Raw genomic sequence first — 21167 nt, 5'->3', positions numbered from 1 at the left:
GTCACAGAATCTCTTCCTCCATTTCAGGAGTTTGCACTGTTTGATTCCAACCTGTATCATGTATATGTGCACAGAAAGTATCTGTTTCAAATAGCATGTGGTTCAGGCATCCTAATGTTTGGTGTTGTGGAACCTTTTGGTTTGGATAACACTGTCGAGATTATCACTGCAGCTCATCCATTTCCATTCACAGACCCATACACCAAATGCATGTCAACCATTTCAGCACATGTTAAATGCTCCATGTTCATTGGTGTTGACACAAGGCTGTAATGATTGCAACTGAATCAATGAGCTTAGAAGGAAGTCTCTGTTGTTGTGAAAAGGTGGTGATGCTTGCGAATAAATCTAGAGACCATATGTTCCTTACTGAAATATATTTGTTTTGATGTTCTCTACCTCCTGTATTACTTTGAATGAATAGTTTCAACACACCCTGTACAACACTTTTAATTTCGCAAAAAGAATTTGTGTACATGCTTCCTATGCTAAATACCTTATCTGAAGATACATGGCACAGTAACATTTATTCTGTGAGGATACAACATGTAACCCATCCTTACTGAAGAGTCCAAGTATAGGCTTTAAGTGTGCTTTAAGGCTGAAGGACTCATCACTAAATGTTTGATCAAAAACAGTTTTAGCTTCAGTACCTTTGCATTGGAAAAAAGTATAACATAAAATAAATTTACCTCTGCAAGATACATTTTAAAATATTTGTCATTAATGGACATTTTCTGCCAAACAAGGCGGAGCAGTGATTGAGGCACTGGACTCCCATTCTGGACAATGACAGTTCAAATCTGTGTCTGATTACTGCGATTTATATTTTTGTGGTTCTCTCAACTGATTAAGGCAAAGGCCTGGTTCAGTCTCTTGAGATGGAAACAGTTGATTTCTTTTCCCATCCTTCCTCACACCAAGCTTGTGTTCCATCTGGAAGGAACTTGTTACCAAAGTGATGTACTACCATAATATTCCTCACTTTTTCTTTTTCATTCTCTTCAAAATAAATAATATTTTTAGCAAATGGTATATTTTGGCAGGTCATGAAACACACTTCAAAGCCAACGCTCCTTAAATCCATTAGAATAAGTTTTTACTTCTGATTTTCTAAAGATGAATGCCAGTATTTTTGAAATTACAATGACACAACCAGTCCTACAATTGAAATTAATATTCAGTAACAGTTTAGGAATATACTTACATGTGTCACACCAACACGCACTTCTCTGTTCACTCCTGAACTTCCTTTAATCATTTCACCAGTGCCTTTCAGAAAACCACTGCCACCACGAAGAAAGCCCGTCATAAGAACTCCAAGTGCTTCTTCCAGTGACAGTGGTTTGATTCCCTTATTCTGCTGGCCTGAAGAAAGGAATAGATTAACATAATAAAATGTTGAATCAGTCTTGTTGAAAATGTATAATGCACACCTACTCCCAAAAACAACAGAGTACAATGAAGTATCAAGAAGACTTAACTGCAGCCAAATTATTAAGACTCCTCCTTTCCATGATAGCATGACACTATTGTTAGTATATGTAGATGGTTGGTGAGACCAGCACAGTTACATCATAAAATGAGCATCTGCTTTCGAGGGATGAACACCAATCAAAATAAATGGGGAAAGAGAATTTGACAAGTGTGTCACTTTGTGAAGTGTGCAGTCATAAGTTCACTAGAGGCTAAGAAGTCACTGATGACAATAAGCAATTGAGGTAGCCACACACTGTTCAGTATGATCTGTAGGCTGTGCTGAAAGAGGATCAGCTTTGCTTGTACCTTGGCATTTTGTATGGTAGTGAGTACAAATTAATGGAAAGTAAATTCTCACTTTTGTCACATGAACATGCGCTTCTCTGTTTGTTCCTGGACTTCCGTCTTACTTCAGTCATTTGCATATGCCTTTCAGAAAACTGCCTTTTGCCACTAAGTTTCCTTGGGGTTACACACACACACACACACACACACACACACACACACACACACACACACACACAGAGAGAGAGAGAGAGAGAGAGAGAGAGAGAGAGAGAGAGAGAGAGAGAGAGATCTGGAGCACAACCACACACAATCAGGAAAATTGTAATGCTGCTGCAACATCGAGATTGAAAGGTTAATGGATGACAATTTCATTTCAAGTAAATATGGATGTAGCATTTTATCGATGAATCTAGATGGAGATATTAACACTTGGTTATCACTAAGAAATTACACCAAACATCACCCACCAGGAAGCTGGTGTTAACAACCTTCTGAGATAAGTGAAAATCACTCTTACTCAGTTTCCAGTCTTGTGTCACATGTCGTCACCATCAGTGAAGGCAACTACAGTGGCACACACACAAGTCTGCTAGGTGCCATCAGGTAAAAGCACTCAGGACTCCTCTCAGAGCAATGTGATTCTCTATTAAAACAATGTAATGGACAAACAGGACTGCCAGCTGACAGCAATTCAAATGGCAGAGTCTTTAATGCACTATATAGTCCAGACTTCAAGGTTGGTTGGTTTGTGAGGGTTGAAGGGGCCAGACTACAAAGACCATCAGTCCCCCAGACTTTAACCCAGTTATCACCATGAGCAATGTGCTTGATTCAATGAAAACATTTATGGCATGAAGAAGATACGTTTTGGGCAATGTTGTGAAATGCACTGCACAGCTCTGGCTTGAATTCAAATGCCAAATTAGATTACACCAGAACCTTCAAACTAGGGGTAAAATGAGACAAATGACTGAATCACAGAAGGAAAATGTGGCTAGTACTTAAAGGAACTTAAAAACTTGATCATATTATGATTTCTTTGTGTGTGCCACTGTCAGCAAAAATACGTAAGGGTAAAGTCTTTTTGATTCGTCCCAGTACAAAAAAATTTTAGAAACACATTTACTTTTACTCACTGGAACTGTTGCCTTTCTGCATCAGCTGAGTTGCAGCAATCAATGAACCAAGGAGTTTTGATACAGCACATCTTACTTCATAATTAGAACCATCAAAGGCACGAAAACACAGGCTAGCCAGACTCTCTAGTTCTGACGTGCACAAGAACTGAGCATGAGTTAGCAGTTCTTGAAGACACTGAAAAGAACATTAATAATAAATAAAATGTATCATGAAACATCTCACTAAAAATAACAGAATTAGTAAACAGTAATAAGAAGTAATCAATACTAGTTAGTTCCATGTTACACAGATCATTTGCATGATAAATTGTACTAATGTAGAACAAGTTGTCATACTTCGCATCACAAAGTAATTTGTATATATGGCTACATGCTGAACATTTACAGTGTTTTTTTTTTTTTTTTAAGCTATACATATGTGAGTTAGTAATTTTTACACATTACAATAACAGAAATTCTTCTACAGAATAGGAAGAGTTGGCAAAGAGGAACTTATTCAGCTTGTTTTCAAATTTTACTTTACTGTATATCAAGTCATTTTATATCACTGGGTAAGTGATTGAAAATTTTACTTGCAGAATCATGCACTTCTTTATGTGCTAAATACAATCTTAATGTGGAATAATGAATGTCATTTTTTCTTCTTGTATTGGAATTACGTACATCACTGTTCCTTGTGAACTGTAGTGGATTATTTACAACAAAATTCACTGGGGAATAAATATACTGTGAACAGTAGTCAAAATGCCCAACTTCTTAAACAGAAGTCTACAAGATGATCATGGGTGATCACCATATATTATTCTTACAGCACATTTTTGAGCAATGAAGATTTTTTTCCTTGGAGATTAGTTACCCCAGAACATTATTCCATACGATGTTATTGAATTAAAATTCGCAAAATATATCAGCTTACTGATTTGTATCCCCCAGGATTTGCAATGATTCTAAGTACAAATGTAGCTAAATAAGTTCTTTTACAAGTCCCAAAATGTGCTTTTTCCAGTTTGAATTCTCCTCAATATGAACACCTGACATTTTTGAAGTTTCTACCTTGTTTATTATGTCATAACCAAGTGTTACACCAATCATTGGTGTATTACCTATAGATCATTGGTATAGTACCTCTAGACATACACAATTGAATATGTTGTGCCTTTTTAAAATTGGGTGTGAGACCATTCACAGAAAACCAGTCCGTGAAACTTTTGAGAGCACTGTTTACTGTTTCTTCTATTACTATATTTATGCTTGGAGTTACTACAGCACTAGTGTCATCTGCAAAAAGAGCTACTTCTGTTTGTTTTATATCAGACAGTAGATCACTTACACATACGAGGAACTATGGCAGACCTAAGATTGAGCCTTGGGGAACCCCATACATAATTTCTCCCCAGTTAAAAGAATATTTCCTGATTACGTTGGCTGAATTATTGAGTACAACTTTCTGCATTCTTTTGATTAGATATGACATTATCCGTTGGTTGGCTATACCATCAGTTCTTTAAAACTTCAGTTTCTCTTGCATAATATTGTGAGTCAAACAGTCAATTGCCTTAGACAGGTCACAGGAAATACCAATCAGTGCTATTTTGTTATTTAATGCTTGAAAAATTTGGTGAGTGAATGTGTAAACACCATTCTCACTACAACAACTCTTCTGAAAAGCAAACTATGATTTACTAAGGATATTACTGTTGCGCAGGTGAGGTACTATTTTAGAATACATAACATTCTCAAATATTCTGGAGCACAGTGTTAGTAGTGAAACATGATGGTAGATATTGACATCTTTCCTATCACCTCTCATATAGAGGGATTTAACAATGGGATATTTCAATCTCTTGGGGAAAATGCCTTGAGTTAGTGATGCATTGCATATTTCAGATAAGACTGGGCTTATTATATAGGAGCAAATCTTTAGTACTCTGTTGGAAACACCATAAAATGTAGATGAGCTTCTATTTTTGAGAGAATATATAATTTTCTTAATTTCTGAGGAAGAAGTTAGTGATTTCATGAGAGTTGCTTTTTTTCTCTTGAACTGTCTGTCCCTCTATTTTCGACTATATTTAAGAAATTTTTATGAAACATATTTGCTTGATGTGACTCATCATTCATAACCCTTCCATTTAATTCAATACTGACATTATACTATCCTTCAACTGTTTGTCCTATCTCCTGTTTTACCACACTTCTCAGTCTGTAGTTGGAATTACTAACTTCTGAGATAATGTGTATATTCCTTGACTTTTTAATAATTTTTCTTGGTAATTCTGAGTTGATTTCGTACTGTGCAACTACTACATGATCTCTACTTGTTCTTGTCAACAGCTACATTTCCCTCTCCCTTTGAGAAGATACTTTAATCTCTCTAGTAATTCATGGCTTTTAACATGGATGTTTTATTGTCCTTTCCAATTACATTATGCAGAAAGCTATCTTCAAATAACAATAAGAATTTACCAAGGAATTGATTAAATTTTATGTCCGCATGTGATTCATTATAAATTTCATCTCATGTCACCTCTTGTAAACTATTCTTAAAAACATTTGTTCTGGAGTCAATAATTATTCTAACTGATTTCTCCTGAGGAGTATCAATATCGAAGACACTCATTATTTATCTTAAGTGTGTATGATTATCACAAAGAGCATTTGTTGGTGGGTATGCATTTATTTTCTTGCTTTGAACCTCATCAAAGGAAACATTGTCATTTAGGGTCCTACTGTCTTTGTCCACCCGTGTTGAAACATTAATTACTAAGATTAGATTACAGGATCCAAATAGTTTCCAGATCGTTTTCCTATCAGAATCCTTTAGAAAATCTACACCACAGACAATTAACAGCTTGCTGCAGTCTGACAGAGAGCATAGTAAGGGGTCCATATGCATCATTAACAGTTCAAAATTTCCCAGCAGAGTTCTGTGTTCAGGTACAATTGACTGTTTAGAGATGTCACTAAAGCCACCCAAAAATGTAAACAACCATGCATGAGCAGCGCCTATTGGACAGAGGGAGTCCGACAGCCAATCAGTTCCACTCATTCCACCAGGAAGAAGGTACACAGCTCGTGTTGTCAGTAGTTCAACAGTCAATACCACGGTTCGATAGTGTCCGCATTGTTGCTTTGCGCCAGGAAGGACTCTCCACAAGGGAAGTGTCCAGGTGTCTTGGAGTGAACCAAAGTGACGCTCTTCGGACATGGAGGAGATCCCTACCAACGAATTATGGCTCGGAGGAACCCTGACAGCAACATCACTATGCTGAATAATGTTTTCGTGCAGCCACAGGATGTCGCGTTATGGCTCAGACTGTGCACAATAGGCCGCATGATGAGCAGCTTCACTCCCAACGTCCATGGCGAGGTCCACTTTTGCAACCATGACACCATGCAGCACAGTACAGATGGGTCCAACAACATGCCGAATGGACCGCTCAAAATCGGCATCACGTTCTCTTCACTGATGAGTGTCGCACATGCCTCCAACCAGACAATTGTCGGAGATGTGTTTGGAGGCAACCCGGTCAGGCTGAATGCCTTAGACACACTGTCCAGTGAGTGCAGCAAGGTGGTCATGGAAGGTGCCGTAACGGCAGTACGGTACGTGAATGCCATCCTCCGACCGATAGTGCAACTGTATCGGCAGCATGCTGGCGATGAATTTGTCTTCAAGGATGACAATTCGTGCCCCCATCATGCACATCTTGTGAATGACTTCCTCCAGGATAACTACATCACTTGACTAGAGTGACCAGCATGTACTCCAGGCATGAACTCTATCGAACATGCCTGGGATGGATTGAAAAGGGCTGTTTATGGACGACGTGTCTCACCAACCACTCTGAGAGAGCTATGCGGAATGCTGTTGCGGAGTGGGACAATTTGGACTAACACTGCCTTGATGAACTTGTGGATAGTATGTCACGACGAATACAGGCATGCATGAATGCAAGAGGGCATGCTACTGGGTATTAGAGGTACAGGTGTGTACAGCAATCTGGAACTCTCAGAACAGAGGTAATACAAAACTTTTTTTGATGTGTGTACTTTTCGTATTGATCCGCAAGCAAACACTTCTGTGTGGTAATCACTACAAAATCTACTTGTCTCAATGTTTCTGAACTTGTGTTCTGCCTTAATATATGTAACAATTTCTCCTTTTCCTATATTAGTTCTACATGAGTGCAACATTAGAGTGTAACCCATAATTCATTGTAAGCTTGAGGACCAGTGATTGTTAAACAGCAGAGCAGCTACAACATTACTTTTACTCACCTTTGCAGCAGCACATCTCACTGCCATCACTCGGTCTGTTAGACCATGCCGAGCAGCTTTATAAATCTCCTTGTGAACATTAGAAATGGCACTACCCATTCCAGCACACACCTGCAAAGAAGAGTACATTTTCTGAAATATTATACATTTTTCTTCATTTCATACAATGGAATGTAAATGCCACACAAAAGAACATGTTCTATCTCCTAAATATTTGATGTAGAATAGAAAATTAGTTACTTAATTTCATCCATTCTAGTTCGTATAACTTGGGTAGACAACGAAATAGAAGTCTATCTTCAGTCACAACTCTTAACATTATTGCAGATTTACAACATATTTCAGGCCCAGCAGTCTCTCTTTCCAGTGTTTATGTCATCTTTTCATCCATGTTTATAAACAGTTCTGAATGTTTCCATGTAAACAGCTCAGCTACGGTACAGCACAATTACAAGTAAAATAGCATAAAGAAGAAGAAGAAGAAGAAGACGACGATGATGACGATGACATCTGCACATGAGTACTTATGAGATACTGATATAACTACACGAAGATTAGCCTCCATGAGTCAAAACACATCAAGCATCTCTCAAAAAACTAAAATCTGTTACAAAAGGTTGACAGCCTCCACAGCACTTGTTCATCCTCTGCTAGACTGTTGCTGCATGGTATGGGATTCTCACCAGATAGGATTCAGGGAGGGCATCAAAGAAATCCACAGACGAGCAGCTCATTTTTTACTATCACAAAATAGGGGAGCAAGTGTCATGGATATGGTAAGCGCATTGGGGTGACTATCGTTAAAGCAATAGCATTTTTTGTTGTCGTGTGATCTTTTCATGAAATCCGAATCAAAAACTCTCTCCTGTGAATGCGAAAATATTTTATTGTCACCAACCTACATACGGAGAAATGATGATCGTAATAAAATAAGAGAAATCAGAGCTTGTACAGAAATATTTGTGTGTTCATTTTTCCCATATGCTGTTAGAGTGTGGAATGGCAGACACAGTCTGAAGGTGGTTTGAAGAACCCTCTGCCAGATACTTAAGTGGGAATCACTGAGTACTCATGTAGCTGTAGACTTTTATCCCATATTTTATGAAAATTTGGCAACTGCAATTTTACAGCAGAAATGGAATAACTGCAATGGCGACTGAGAACAGAAATAATCTGAAGTAAAATCCAAGAAGAAAAGTAAGAAGCAAGTCTACTGTATCAATACAAAACAATATTAATTGTTTTAAAGAGGATCATTTTGACATTAGTGACTCTCCATGTTCAGGAAGACCTTCAGGGTTTAATGAAGATTGCTTAAATACATTAATCCACTATGACCCACATCAGTGAACTTGAGAACTGGCAAAGGTGGTGAACTGTGATCATTCCAACACCATGCGAGATCTGCATGCAATGGGGTAGATTCAAACATTGGGTTCATGTGCACCACACACTCTAAGGAGGCACATGAGCTAGCATGGGTAGTGCAACGGGACAATGCAGAAACATGTCATTGAGGGCACAAGTAACACACAGGGTGAGCTGATACACTCGTGCAGTTTTTTACCTGCAGCTGGCAGTAGGCGGGCACATCAGTGCTTACTCAGAATTCATGCACTGTGGACTTCAACTAGTGTATCGCGCTGTGTATTGTGCCAAGTGCTTAGCCACTGGCCGTCCACACTGGCCACACACTTAGGTCTTCCTGTGCTTGTCTCTATGTGGTTTGGAACACTCTACTTCCATCAGATAGACTCACATAATGAATTCGTTACTCACTTATGGGACTCTGTCCCCCAGTTATTATCAAGCCACCATTGGCCCGTGAAGTACCAATACCGACCGTGTAGTGAAGCAGCTTCATTATGCATGTGCACGAACTACAGAGGCACCAAAGGATGTTCTTAAAATGTGACACCCCTGTATTTTCATTCTCATTTCCTTGTGTTCACTGGGGTCACTGTGGATCCAGCATTTCTGCAATACTGGCAGGAACAGCTGTGCCTGCAGAAAGAGCAGCAACAGCTCCTGAAACAGCAGCAACAACAGGAGCAGATGCAGGCACTGATAACCCAGAATGTAGATTTGCTTTGTGTGGTGGTCTCGCCAGTGGAGGGCCAACTACTCAGTGAGTCGTTTCCTGCAATGCTCCCACCACTCTCGGTGCTGTTTGCCAGTTTTGATGAGTAAACAGAAATGTGGGAAAATTACCTGCACCAGTTCTTCTGCATGGCCAGGTATCGTCTATCGTTGATCCAGTTGATAAGAATGCCTTGTTGTTATTCAGCAGCACCTGTTTATATGAAGGTGTCCAAAATTTGAAGCCCTTCACTAAGCCTGAGAAACTTGCCTTTCATGAGCTTTGCCAGTTGCTTATACAGATTTTTGACATAAAAACCCACATGGTGATAGCACGGTTGCAGTTCAACCAACTCCACAAGCACCCTTGGCAGTCGCATGCAGCCTGTATCGCCGATTTGCAGGACCTCTTGCACAAGAGTAATTTTGAGTGTGTCAAATGTGCTACCTCTTATGCAGACTCATTAACTCGGGACATGATTGACAGGTTAAAAATGTTCAGAGCAGGGCACTGACTTTGTCTGACCCTTTTTCAGCTGATGTTGCCCAAACTGCAGAATCACATGAGCTTACGGCTATAGCAAGGAACATCCTTTTTGATAACTGGCAGGTGGCTCAATTGGGTGTGCATGGTAAATAGCTCTGGTTCCCCACGGTATGCCTCAGGTGGCCTCGCCTCCTGCCAAGTTGCCATGTGTTGCCATCGTTGACGATGCCTGTGCAGTGATGTGGCGGCACTGCCTGTCACTCGCCCATGCCAAACTCAGTGGGTTCACGGCCCTCACAGTGTTACAATTCCTGCCAGAGGCTTTTTCCGGTTCCTCAGCATCATTCTCCCTCCACTTGTTGGTCGAGCCAGTGTCCTGCCCCCAATTGTCATTTGTTGCATGTTCGCCGTGATTGTCTGCACGTGGAGGCAACATGTGTGGTATACCAGTGGATAGGTCATTTGGCAACCTTTTGTGACAGTCAAAGGGCCTGTTTGTCAGTAATCAGGTGCCGGGGTATTTTCACTGGAGTCTGGTGCTGCTGCCTCTGATGCCCTGCATATGTCTCCCCAATCTATTTTGCTGACAGGGCACTGGTCGGGCAGCCAGTTGTATTTCAGGCAGACGCAGGAGTAACAGTTGGCCTAATTAATTTAGATTTGTAGACACTCTTGGGGTGCCCGGAGCTGAAATAGCCACTATGTCAGGTTGGTCTTATAGTAAATGATGCACTCCTTTGCGGAGGCAATTCTCCATCTCCATGTGTTATGAGAATGGGGAATGACAACTTATGTTGTTAGGGGTCAATTCACCATTGGTCAAAATATCTTTGGGTTCAACATATTCTCTGTTTTTGACAAAGTGCATTTAGTGTCTCAATCTGCTCCCTTTTGTGATTTGGACTGCTTACTATGGTCCTACAGCACGCTGTTTGAGCATACCTTGGACTGAGCAGAAAATTTTGAGGCACGTTTCACTTAAGCTATCAGCACTACCCAAATTTTGTCATCACCACCCCATTCCCTTCATTATGGGTCACACGGTAAAGACTGAGTTGCAATGTCAGCAGGATCACGGCAATGTTTCTCCTATTTCATTGAGTCAATGGGGCCACCGCTTTCACGGTGGCTCAGAAGCCCAATATCACTGTTTCCCTTTGTGGTGATTTGAAACTGATGATCAATGTGCAGTACGTTGCAGATTTTTATCCCATTCTGCGGCAGACAGAGCTGTTAGCAAACTTGTCAGCAGGGGATGGGGTGGAGGGTATTTTTCCTCCATTCACTTGCACGATGCTTACCTGCGGCTGCCATTGGACTATTTTCTTGGACTTTCCTGGCCCTCAGTACCACCTTTGGGCTTTAGAAGTTCAGAAGTTTAACTGCTTGCCTTTTGGAATCTCATCTGCACTGGGAATTTACCAACGCTATTTGGAGCAAATGATTCAGGACATTCTTTGTTGTGTCGATTACCTGGATAACATATGGGACATGGGCCCTAATCGAGAGGTATGTTTACAAAACCTTCAGTCAGATTTCCAATGCCTTCTGGAGAATGGCCTTCATTGCAAGCAGGAGCAGTGTAGTTTTTTCTGCCTCGAGTTGCATTTTTTGCATCATATGTTTAGTAAAGATGTTCTTGTTTCCACAGATGACCACATCAAGGCCACTGTCAATATATCGGCTCCAGTCTTTTATGGGTAAGATTTCATATTACACTCAATTCATTTCCCAGGCTGCGCCCATCTGCCAGCCTCATACCAGCTTTGCCACAAGGGCATTAAGTTTGGTCTGCAGATTGTCAATGGGGTTTTGAGTCTCTCAAGCAGCGTTCATGCTCTACTCCTTGTCTAGCTTCCTTTATGCCGGGTAAACCTTTAACCCTGGCCTGTGACACATCCCAGTATGGCACTGGTGCCATTCTGTCCCATCGAAACCCGAACTACTCCCAGTAGCCCACTGCTTATGTATCAAAGAAGCTTTCCACTGTGTGGCGTAATTACTCACAGGTAGTAAAGGAGGCAACAACTATTATTTTGAGGGTTATAAAGTTCCATGACTCCTTGTATCGGATGCAATTCCTCCTCATCAGCAACCACATGCTGTTGGTTGTTCCAAGCCATCAGATAGTATCGTCCACCTGTTGTGGTTGGACCTCTTTCTCACTAGCTATTGTTACGACATTTGTTACTACTCCACCATCCAACATGTCAATGCTGATGCACTATTGCAGCTACTGGTTAGGCCTGATTTGGTGCTCGATCAGCAGGAGGTTTTTGTATCCAAATTGGATGATGAATTGCAGCAAACCTTGTTGGACTTTCCACTGGTGGCATGCGAAGTTGTGACCGCCAACTCAGTTTTAAAGTGAATCATTTCGGCAGTCCAGTTGAGTTGGCTGGAGCATTTCTCTTCAGGTGCAGATCCAGCGAGGTGCACATTTTTCCTTCTAAAAGGTGTACAACTTTGCTTCCACTGTTTTTCCCCAACATTTGAGGCTTTAATGAAACAAATTAGTCACACATGTATCATTCAAAGTATTTTCCATCACTGGCCACTACTTCCTCCCATCTTTTGGGCAGTGTACGAATCCCACACCGAAAAAATTGTTCACCTTTTGAAGCAATCCACGAATTGGTCCAATTTGTGGCTTCTTCATGAGATCGGAAGTGTTGGCCAGCCAGGCCATGCGCCACTGATCTAAACAGGTGATAGTCAGAGGGAGCTATGTCTGGAGAACATGGCAAGTGGGATAAGACTTCCCATTTTAACGTTTCCAAGTACATTTTGACCTCTTTTGCAGCGTGGAGTCGTACCTCTCACTGTATTGCGGCCGTTTGTCTTTTAACGCTCTGCTCAAAGGCATTAATTGAATTCAATAACGAGCACCTGTGATTGTTCCAATTGGTTTTAACACCTCATAGTAGACAACGCCCAGCTGGCCCCACCAATGCAGAGCATGATCTTGGAGCCATGAATATTCAGTTTGACCATCGATGTGGAAGCGTGGCCGGGATATCCCCATGATTTATAGCGTTTAGGGTTATCGTAATGAATCCATTTTTCGTCCCCAGTCACAATGCAATGCAGAAATCCCTTCCGTTTTAGCCTCTGAAGCAACCGTTCACAAACACACAAACGCCGTTCAACGTCCATTGGTGTCAGCTCATACGGGACCCACGTTCCTTCTATCTGAATCATGTCCATAGCCTTGAAACATTTTGAAATGGCTTGCTGTGTCACTACCACTAATTGTGCCAATTCTTCTTGAGTTTGACGTGAGTCTACTCTCAGCAATGTCTCCAATTCTCCATCTTCGAAAACATTCTCTCTTACACCACTATGCCAGTCTATGACGTTAAAATCACCATTCTTGAAGTGTTGAAAGCACTCATGACATGTTCTTTCACTAATAGCATCCTTACCATTTGTACTTGAGAGCATTCGATGAGACTCGGCCGTTGTTTTCTTCATATTGAAACAAAACAGTAACATCTCCCGCAAATGACGAGAATTAGGCTCGTAAACTGACATTTTCAATCAAGAACAACTTTATGATGCAGACACAAATTGACTAATGTTTGAATGAGGTTATGTTGACCGAGGTCCAAGCTAACTGCCTGACATCTGCGATCTGTTTCTTTCGACCGCTACTTACCATTGTCGCCACCTATCAGCAAACGGCGAAAGCTAAGTTGTACACCTTGTTCATAACTGACTCAGTGTTGTCCAGGAGTTCGTCGTGCTTCTCACAGAGGAACAATGTTGTCATGTGCTTATTCCCCTGGCATTGTATCCTCAAATACTCCAGTTGCTGCATGCGTCACTCTGGTGTATGACACGTATGAATGAGCTGGCGCGACGTCATGTCTACTGGTTGGCGATCGATAGTGACATCGAACATATGGTGTGTCCTTGCAGGACTTCTGCACAGAACCAGGCTGCACCACCACACCAGTTCTCTCTTTGGCCATTCCCGGAGCACCTTTGCAACAGGGTGCACACTGATTTTGCTTGCCCCTTTTTCGACAGCATGCGGGATTTGATGGTTGACGCATTGTCCAGTTTCCTGTACATAGCAAAGTTGTCCTCCACATCATCAACTACCACAGTCCATGTGTTGTTAATCATTTTTGCTATTGAGGGTTTCCCCAGGACCCAGGTATCTGACAACAGTCAACTGTTTGTGTCACCGGAGTCTGAGGACTTCTGCGTTCACAATGATATCCACCATCTAACTACCACTCTGCTTCGCCTGGCTTCTAACTCAAAGGTGGAGCACTTCATGCATACATTTAAGGCCTAGATGAAGAAGTCCATGTCTACCATTTCCCAGGATGATGCATTGTTGAGCCTTCTGTCTGAAAAGCAGGTGATACCGGTCAATGGGCGAAGTCCAGCAGAACATTTGCACAGGCGCCAGCCATTTGTGGTGGACTTTGGTAGGAATTAGCTGACCCGACACAGAAATCAGCCCACACCCTTTTGGGACTTCACTGCTGCCGTCTGCTGGGCAGCAAGTTGGGTCATCCCAATGTTCTGGGTGAGGCTTCACACTTGCAGCAGCATGCTTCCTCTTGCTGCCCCCTCTCCAAGCTCTGCTGCCCTTCCATCACCTGCAGCAGCAGCCACCAGTGAAACCCACACATGCAACTGCCGATGTGGAGCCTATAGATTTTGATCCATCCTCCCCCCCCCCCCCCCCTTGGCAATGACGGTGGCATAATCTACACAGTCACTGGTGGACCCCTCATTGCTGCAGCCTGTATGCACTTCCAGCAGAGCCGTTGGCATATGCGTGCCCTCCTTTGGCAATTGGTCAGTTGTTGGGGCCTCTCGGGTTCTACACTGGAGGTCACGGCCCAAGTCGAGTCATTTTCAGCCATATATGGTCTTTTCAGGGGCCGTGTGGAATGGCCGCGCGGTTAGAGGCACCATGTCACAGACTGCGTGGCCCCTCCTGCCGGAGGTTCGAGTCCTCCCTCAGGCATGGTGTGTGTGTGTGTGTGTGTGTGTGTGTGTGTGTGTGTGTGTGTGTTCTTAGCATAAGTTAAAGTTAGATTAAGTAGTGTGTTGGTCTAGGGACCAATGACCTCAGCAGTTTGGTCCCTTAGAAATTCACACACATTTTTTCTTTTTCGGGTGGAGGGATTTAGTATCCCCACCAGCGGACATCAGGATGGAGATGAGCTGGCATGGGTAGCACTGTGGAATACTGCAGAAACGTGTCATGGAGGGTGTGTGCAATACATAGGATTATGATACGCTGGAGGAGGTTTTTACCTGCACATGACAGTATTCTGGGCTCACCAATGCTTCCTCAGAGTCCGTCCACCACTGACCTCACCTAGCAAAATGAGCCATGTATTGGGCCAACTGCTTAGTTGGTTAGTCATCCATGCCCGCCATGCACTGCATTCTTCCCATGCTTGTCTCTACGTGGTTTCAGCGTCTCTGTTTCCCACTGACAGACTCACACAGCTAATTCATTTCCCTCTCATGGGGTTCTATTTCCCAGATTCTATTGAGTCACCATTCTCCCGTGAAGTATCCACTCCGACCGTGTAGTGAAGAGGCGTTGTCATGCCTCTGGAGATACTAAAAGATCCATTATAACAGTCATCTATTCCAGAGTGGTATTTGATGTCAAATGCTGCCTCCAAAGTGAATCTGGACAGAGTTTGCTTCCTGAAGTTCCAAATTCAGGGGGTTCTCCAATGGCTGGTAATTACAAGATGCAGGGATAACTAGTCACTGTCAGATCATCATGAACATTTCACCACAATAGAGGAATGTTGACTCTACTATTATCATTACAGACTATGATAATGTTACCTACGAATACTTATGTGAATATAAAACATCAGAGAAAAGTACAGTACATTTTAATATCCCCATGTGTACCTTGTTTTCAAAACAAAACTATCATGCGTGTTGGGTACTCAATATTTGTAGTACCCTGTCATAACAAACCAAGCAGTCAAGCCCCATTTAAAATGCTGGCAGAATACTTTCATCAACACTGAATACAGCCAGAAACTGATAAGCCTCAGATTAATACTGAAGATTTCCACGTAGTTCTGTAGCTCAATGTGCAGTACTTTACAAGGAGTTAGACTCAAATAGAATCTGTCTGCTAGGTTAATTGTAGCTCAATGTGCAGCACTTTACAAGTAGCCAGACTCAAATAGAATCTGTCTGCTATATTAATAATTGTTGGGCTAGTACATCAGCTATCAAATAATTGTTGGGCTAGTACATCAGCTATCATAAGTATGTTTTCAAGACAGCTTTGTACATTTGTCTAAGCAAGTGTCACATTGGTTTCCCAGCTCAGCCTCAGAGACACAACACACAAGCAGTTCAAGCATGTATAAAGATATAATGAGGCTTAAAAGATTCACAGCTATATACCACACACTTTAATCATTTAATTTAACTGACATTCATTACTCCAGAAAAGGCAAATGACCACATAATAAAAATAATTGACAAACAAACAGTGTGTGTGTGTTTATCAGTAACATACATTGCCATATGCAGGGCAAACACCAGAAAAAAGAACATTCAAGGGTTTTTCTTCATCACACTAGAAGATACTTTTATGAACATTTTACTTAATGAGTAAGGCATTATGTGCATGCACTGCATTTATATACTATCAGTGCCAGAATAAAGAGAGAATTAGAAAAGATTTGGAATGTAAGGCATCAAGTGGACAAGACAAAAATCTCTTCTTCAGCTTGTTGACAATAGCCCGTATATGCTTTGTAAGCAAATTCTTGTTTTCCTTCTGTTAGTATTGCTGTTATTACAGTTAGACAAGAAAGTGTGTGGCAGCATTGCGGTACAGTTTTTCGCAAAGGCTGCATTTCATGGAAATGTCTCCATGGTATGGAGAAGGTTGTCCATGATTGAACCATAATCAGATGGTTAAGGAAGTTCTTTAAGAAATGCCCCCACCCTCCTCCAAGTTGCCATCCTACATTATGTAGTAAAGACAACATTACCACAATTGTCAACTAAAAAGTTCTGTAATGGGACACCTCACACTGTGGAAAAAAAACAGCCTATGGAATATGGCATTACTTTGTTATTCTAAATGAGTTCAGAAACAGCACATCTGTGAATGAATATGATGGATGTCTCACAGTCAAAAAATTTCAGTCTGTCAAAAAAATTAAGCACTGTTCACAGTAATACATGGGCATGCTGAAAAGTAGTGCCTCCAACTTATTTATGTGAAAACTCTTAAAGCTATTTAAACAAAATTACAGTCATTAACATGTTACATCTCTATTCTCCATGTCTACATACTTGCAGCCCTCTGCCACAAGAGGGCTCCAAATTGTAGCGTGTAACATGGTGGTGTGTGTGGCAACTACATTGGTGCATGAGAAACAGCACATTATAATACAGTTTCAAATTCAGTTTGTCCACACATGGAGCTCCCTCTCGTTCGGTATCACAATGCCATACAATACAGGAGCGCTGCAACATCTGCAATAATCTGATACCTTGGTTCCACTATCATAAATCATACTCCATACAGTCCCAACTTGGTCCCATCCAATTTGCATCTGTTTCCAAAACTTAAAGAACACATTTGAGGACTTCAGTTTGATAGTGATGAAGCACAGCAAGTGGAGGTGAGGTTATGGCTTCATCAATAAAGTCAAACATTCTACAGTGACAGATAAACAAACTGGTCTCTTGTTGGGAGAATTGCATTTGTCGTCAGGATGGCATGTTGCGAAATACGTATGTAAAACATGAAGAATAAAGATGCAGAGACTTCACATAAAAAATTGGGAGGCATTACTTTTCAGCACACCCTGGTAATATTGGTCTCTCCTCATAGTCTCATTCTCCATGGCGTGGTAATCCAATTAATAATGTTGGGAAGCATTAGGTGATGAATATAGTGGACTGTGGGGTAAGGATGTAGTATGGTTCAGTCCAGGGAATGTGCATGGATAGCCAAAGTGGTTAAGGTGACCGCTTGCGATAAGCAGGAAATCAGGGTTCGAGTTCAGGCCTGGCACAAATTTTCCTGTGTAGTACATCTCTGCCTAATACAGCTGATGACAAGGAATTTACAGTCAGTGAATAAATTTCGAACTATTTTGTCCCTAGCAAATAAGATGGAACTAAAACTGAGGATAGCAAAGCAAAAGCAGAAAAGATTAACTCAATTTTCAAATGTCCTTTACAAAGGAAAACACAGAAGAATTGTCTCAATTTTATCCTCGTACCACTGAAAAGATGCATGAAAGAAGTATTAGTGTCAGTGGTGTTGAAAAACAGCTGAAATCGATAAAACTGGGTAAAGCTCCAGGACCCGATGGAATCTCTGTCAGATTCTATTCTGAATTTGCGGCTGAGTATGTCCCTCACATAACTATAATATATTGTAGATTCCTGGAACAAAAAACCATGCCCAGTTCTTGGAAGAAAGCACAAATCACACATGTCTACAAGAAGGGTAGTAGAAGTGATCCACAAAACCACCATCTAATATCCTTGACATCAATTTGTTATAGAATCTTAGAACATAGTCTAAGCTCAAATGTAATGAGGTATCTTTAACAGAATTACCTCCTGAATGCATGGATTCCAAAAACATCAATAGTGTGAAAACCAACTAGCACTTTTCTCACATGACATACTGAAAGCTTTGGATCAAGGCAATCAGGTAGAGGCAATATTTCTCAAAATGCATTTGACTCAGTACTACATCTACACTTACTGTCAAAAGTATGATCATATGGGGTATCAAACGAAATTTGTGAATGGGAAGAGGACTTTTTGGTAGGGAAGTCACAGCATGTTATCTTGCATGGAGAGTCATTGTCAGACATAGCAGTAACTTCAGATGTACCCCAGGGAAGTGTGTTGGGATCCTTGCTGTTCTTGTTGGATATTAATGACAACATTCATAGTAATATCAGGCTTAAGACCCGCCCGGTTTCCATGAGGTCTAACGCACTGCTTTCCGGGTGGCAAGGAGTGTTGGTCCCCGGCACGAATCTGCCCGGCTGATTAGTGTCAAGGTCTGGTGTGCCGGCCAATCTGTGGACGGTTTTTAAGGCGGTTTTACATCTGCCTTGGCAAATGCAGGCTGCTTCCCCTTATACCACCTCATTTACACTATGTCAGCGACTGCTGCGCAAACACTTTCTCCACATACACGTACACCATAATTACTCTACCACGCAAACATTGGGGTTACGCTTGTCTGGTATAAGACACTTCTGTGGGGGGTCCACTGGGGGCCAAACCACACAATAACCCTGGGTTCGATGTGGGGTGGCGATGGAGTGAGTGGACTGCTGTAGCCTGCTGTGGGGTTGTGAACCACTGAGGGCTATGACAGGGTCGAAGCCTCTCTGTCATTTCTAGGTCCCCAGTTCCATACAATACTACAATACAATATCAGGCTTTTTCCAGATGATGCAGTTATCTAAAATGAAGTACTATCTGAAAGAAGCTGCATAAGTATTCAGTCAGATCTTGATAAGGTTTCAAACTGATGCAAAGATTAGCAACAAGCTTTAAACATTCAGAACTGTAAAATTGTGCACTTCACAAAACAAAAAAAAATGCAGTATCCTATGACTATAATATCAATGAGTCACAGGTGGAATCGGCCAACTCATACAAATACCTGAAATAGGATTATCACATAGACTCAGTCATAGGCAGAGCAGGTGGTAGACTTTGGTACATTGGTAGAATACTGGGGAAGTGCAATCAGTCTACAAAGGAGATTGCTTACAAATCACTCATGTGACCCGTATCAAACAGGACTAACAGGGGATATTGAACATATGAAGAGAAGGGCAGCATGAATGGTCATAGGTATGTCTGAGCCATAGGATAGTGTCACAGAGATACTAAAGGAAATGAACTAGAAGACTCTTAAAGATAGACGTCTGTTAAAGTTTCAAGAACTCGCTTTAAATGGTGACTCTAGGAATATACTACAATCCCCAACATACTGCTCACTTAGGGACTGTGAGAATAAGAGCAGAATAATTACTGCACGCAATGAGGCACTCAAACAATCATTCTTCCAGTGTTCCATACATGAATGGAACAAGAAGAAACCCTAATAACTGGTACACTGGGATGTACCCTCTGCCATGCACCTCTCCATGGTCTGCAAAGTATAGATGTAGATGTAGCTATGGACTGTCAACAAGATCTGTTCTTTCAGACATGCAAGTAAGTAAGAAGTGTATTGACATATGTGATTCTTACATTAAAAAAAAAAAAAAAAACTGCTACTGGAATGTGGCATAAACAACACTGATTTCAATGCACAAAGGTCTAATTTACCCAAAAATGAAGACAGTTTTTTTATGTTTTGCTTTTCTTACAAAAAAATTCATGTTACAGTTCAAAATTTATCCTTGCAGCCAAAAATTTTGTATTACAACATAAATATCTATTTAAGGATACAAGACAACTCAATCAAATGGAGGACGCATAATGCTGCCTCTCTCTGCTTGCCCCCCCCCCCCCCTCCCACACACACTCTCTCTCTCTCTCTCTCTCTCTCTCTCTCTCTCTCTCTCTCTCTCTCTCTCTCTACATAATTCATTTTTAACGAGGTACAGGAGAAAAAAATTACCTTTTCTAATGTGTGCATAATTTCAATTCGTGTCTGCGATTCAGCATTTCTCAAACTTTTGACAAGAATCTGCACAGTTTCTTCATATGATCGGCCCATCATGCGGCCTAATTTTTCATACATGCACCCAACACAACATATTGCAGCTCTGCAAGGAAAGAATTTAACACCGTTACATAAATTAGTTTACAAATTACAGTGTGGCAGCTCTATATGACAAACAGTTATTTACAGACTGTACAATCTGATATATCATTAATTAAACACACAGAAGTTTGTTGAGGACAATGAACACATATTACAAATGCTGAAACACACTGGAAACTACAGTGGCATACCCCAATATTAGGAGTGCAGAACATTTATGAGTAAATTCTGGAAATGCACATTAAAAGATGCAACATTTTCTCTGTCTCCAGTAATAAGAGATCTGATAACAATCTAATAGCGGATATTTAATTACTGTTAAGATTTTGCAAAAAAGTAGCAATTATCAGTGGTAACAAGTATTTTATAAAGTAACCAAGATAACACATGGAGCAAAGGTTTGCGTAGGTGAAAATCAATGATCTGCATCAAAACAAAAATAATTTCACACAGTCCTGAAGCAAGAAAAAGTCCTAAATAAGGCTAGAGATAGATGAAATGCAAATGTGAAACCAAAAAGTGGAAAAATGGGGAGAAGGGAGCTGAAACTGAAAAACGTCAAAAAGAAAATAACCGTGGTGAATGAGAGAATATTTGCTCACCACATTCCAGAATGTGAAATGGAAAATGT

The 21167-nt window shown here is 41.1% G+C and overlaps 1 protein-coding gene across 1 annotated transcript in view; it reads right to left on the bottom strand.

Annotated features, from left to right (window-relative positions):
• The window catches only part of LOC126183346 (HEAT repeat-containing protein 5B), a 268954-nt gene that overhangs the window by 171801 nt on the left and 75986 nt on the right, over positions 1–21167 (bottom strand). The window contains exons 4-7 of the mRNA XM_049925227.1: positions 20390–20537; positions 7188–7298; positions 2904–3081; positions 1208–1368 (exon numbers count right to left, since the gene is read on the bottom strand). Of these exons, the coding sequence (XP_049781184.1) occupies positions 1208–1368; positions 2904–3081; positions 7188–7298; positions 20390–20537 (598 nt within the window). The remainder of the gene's footprint in view (positions 1–1207; positions 1369–2903; positions 3082–7187; positions 7299–20389; positions 20538–21167) is intronic.

Source organism: Schistocerca cancellata, chromosome 4 (assembly GCF_023864275.1).
Source record: "Schistocerca cancellata isolate TAMUIC-IGC-003103 chromosome 4, iqSchCanc2.1, whole genome shotgun sequence".
NCBI classification, from domain to species: domain Eukaryota; kingdom Metazoa; phylum Arthropoda; class Insecta; order Orthoptera; family Acrididae; genus Schistocerca; species Schistocerca cancellata.
Note: the sequence above shows the minus strand (reverse complement) of the source record. Positions and strands in the feature narration are given on the sequence as shown.